Here is a 3207-nt window from a genome sequence, read left to right as displayed (position 1 = left end):
ATATTTCGGAAATAGAGGGGAGTCATGAGGTTCGTGGACCAGCAATCGAGGATCCAGACATCACCGCACTGCTGAAAACGAAACAAGTAAACATCGAAATAGAGGAAGAGCCGAAGTATGCAACGCTTGGGGACTATTGGGACGATGCCACGGTGGAAAAGGTCATCGAATTGCTTCGAGAGTATCAAGATTTGTTCCTGACTAAAATCACGGAGTTAAAATGGATCCTCGATGACCTGGGAATGATGAAGATAGCCCTAAAGCTGGATAAGAAGCTAGTTAAGCAACGGCCTTACCGGTTGAATCCAAAATACAAAGCAAAGGTCCGCAAAAAGTTGGACAAGATGCTTGCAGCAAGACTAATTGAACCAGTGTTGGAGTCCAACTCGGTAAGTCCTATGGTTGTGCAGGAGAAAAAATATAAAGGTGAAATTCGCATCTGCGTGGATCTCTGGAAGCTCAATGATGCATGTGTTAACGATCCATTTCCGACGCCATTTACAGACGAGGTACTGGAAAATGTGGGAGGACAGGAAGCCTACTCCTTTACGGACAGCTTCTCGAGGTACCACCAAATCAAGATTGCACCGGAGGATAGGAGTAAAACAACGTTCACTACCGAATGGGGCTGCTTTCAGTATACGGTGATGCCCTTCGGACTAAAGAACGCGCCGGCAATATTCTCCCGCGTTGTGGTAGCTGCATTCAAGGAGTTTATACACAAGTTCTTAGAGGTATATCTTGATGATTGGACCGTATTCGGGCTAGTTAAGAAACATACCACGAGCTTACGGTTAATGCTGGATACTTGCCGACGGCACCAGATTGCGCTTAACCTAAAGAAGTGTACTTTCCTCGTCCCCTTCGGGAACCTGCTCGGCCATGTGGTTTGTAAGCAAGGTCTGATGGTGGATCTGGCAAAGATTGTTTTCATACTCAACCTGCAAGCACCGCGAAGTGTCAAACAACTGCACACCACACTGGGACACACTGGTTACTATCGGAAGTTCATAAAAAGCTACGCACAGATCACGGCACCAATGGAACAGTTGTTGAAAAAGGATGCTACTTATTGCTGGAATGAGGAATGTAACAAAAGTCTGGAAACGCTTAAGGAAAAGATGGCATCAACCCCTATATTGGTCTTTCCAAAATGGGACATCGAATTTCACATGCATGTTGATGCATCATGTATCGCGCTGGGAGTGGTACTCACCCAGGAAGGAGCGGAAGGAATTGATCACCCGATCGCGTTCGCAAGTCGACGATTGTCCAAAGCTGAGAAAAACTACTCCACTACTGAGCGTGAGGGATTGGCGATGGTATACGCGCTCCAGAAATATCGCCACTATCTGCTCGGAGGACACTTTAAGATGTATACTAACCACTCTGCGCTAAAATACCTAGTGAATAAGCCTGTGTTGGGGGGGCGCATTTGTAGGTGGTTGCTATTATTTCAAGAATATGACTTCGAAGTCGTCGTAAAGCCGAGACGTCTAAACGCAGGCCCAGATCACCTGTCCCGAATTGAGAACGATGAAGAGCCCACAAACTTAGAGGAAGGACTACTGGATGCATAGCTGTATGCAGTGCATGTTGCGGATGGCCATTTTGAGGATATAATCCACTTCTTAACCACAGGAACCACGCTGCAGGGATATTCTGTTCAGCAAAAGAAAGAATTGGTGATACACGCAGCAGATTTTACTATTATTGCAGGACACCTCTACAAAATGGGCAACGACGAAATATTATGCAGATATGTACCTGAATTCGAGCGAGGACAGATCTTGGCCAAAGCACATGGGGGGGTTGCTGGAGGACATTATGCGGGCTACACCACAGCATAGAAGATTCTTCGCGCCAGACTATGGTGTCCAACTCTACATCAAGACTCAAAAGCGTACTGTCAGGCCTGTGATGTATGTCAATGCACTGGGAAACCATCGCGAAGGGATGAAATGCCGCTCAAGCCACAGATGACGCTGCAACCATTCGAGAAATGGGTGATCGATTTTTTGGGGCTTATCACACCTCCAGGAAAGACGGGGGCACGGTATATCATCACAGTGATAGAGTACTTGACCCGATGGGCAGAAGCACAACCGTTAAAGACTACACGACTGCTACAGTCGTGAAATTCTTGTTCAAAAATGTGTTAACGTGATTTGGATGTCCAAAAATTCTAATGAGTGACTGCGGAATGCATTTCCTGAATGAGACTATCAGTGCGCTCACTGAGGAATTTCAGATATACCATCAACAGAGTACGTCGTACCATCCACAAGCAAATGGGACCATTGAAGCATTTAACAAAATTTTGGAGACAGCGTTGACCAAGGTATGTAATGTGCAGCACAACGATTGGGATTTGCGCATATCTGCTATGCTATGGGCATACCAAACAACATGCAAGAAGTTGACGGGCCAGACACCTTTCCAGTTAGTCTACAACAAGGAAGCCGTCATGCCAATGGAGTACATTGTACCTAGTTTACGAATAGCAGTGGTGATAGGGATGGCAGACCGTGGAGCTTTGGAAGAAAGGATTGCGCAACTGGAGGAACTTGAGGAGGAGCGATTTCTAGCAGGATTTCATCAGCAAGTACAGAAGCAACGAGAGAAATCTTGGCATGATCGCCATATCAAGATGTGCACGTTCAAAGAGAATGATCTAGTATTACTATATGACAGCAAGTTCAAGAAATTCCCTAGCAAGCTCCGCATGCACTGGTTGGGACCTTATGTAGTCAAAGAATTTACAGATGGAGGCGTGGTCCAGCTTGCCAAACTTAATGGAGACTCCTTCCTGGTAAGAGTAAATGGTAGTCGCCTAAAGCTTTACACGAGTGGGCCGACCGCCTAACTAACTGCTCGAAGGACAGTCTCACTGCTCCAACCAGTTGAAAGAGAGCGCAAGATGATAAAGCAGTCTGGGGGGAAGCTACGCGACAACCGGGGTGCGCGTAGACTTGGTCTGTCACAAGGCTTGCAATTGCACAGAAATGGTTGTGTTTGGTGGGCTCCAGTATTGTAGCAATAATGCTACAACTCCTGGAGCTTCCTATCTCTAATTTTATCAACTTGGTAGTTCGTAACAAACTTGGAAGCGACGGTGCTGTATGCACAAGTACTAGCTCTTGTCGCAGCTGTCACTTGGTCAGCTGGCACAAGTCCGCTAGGGCTCAAGCCAACTTCTATATGTTC

General features: G+C 46.5%; 1 protein-coding gene across 1 annotated transcript; it reads left to right on the top strand.

Moving 5' to 3' along the window:
- The first annotated feature begins 2467 nt into the window (after positions 1-2467).
- Positions 2468-2866, top strand: LOC149180131 (uncharacterized). The gene has a single exon (XM_089413779.1). It carries the CDS (start codon positions 2468-2470, stop codon positions 2864-2866), a length of 399 nt encoding a protein of 132 aa, XP_089269905.1.
- Positions 2867-3207: the final 341 nt, after the last annotated feature.

Source organism: Pinus tabuliformis, chromosome 3_2 (genome assembly GCF_031772625.1).
Source record: "Pinus tabuliformis cultivar Carrire ecotype Pingquan chromosome 3_2, CPIR1, whole genome shotgun sequence".
In the NCBI taxonomy this organism is placed as follows: Eukaryota; Viridiplantae; Streptophyta; class Pinopsida; order Pinales; family Pinaceae; genus Pinus; species Pinus tabuliformis.
The sequence above is the reverse complement of the archived record's forward strand: the minus strand, read 5'-3'. Positions and strand labels throughout refer to the sequence as shown.

Excerpts from the sequence above, each read along its gene's own strand:
- LOC149180131 (XM_089413779.1), top strand. The coding sequence starts at position 2,468 with ATGCCAATGGAGTACATTGTACCTAGTTTACGAATAGCAGTGGTGATA.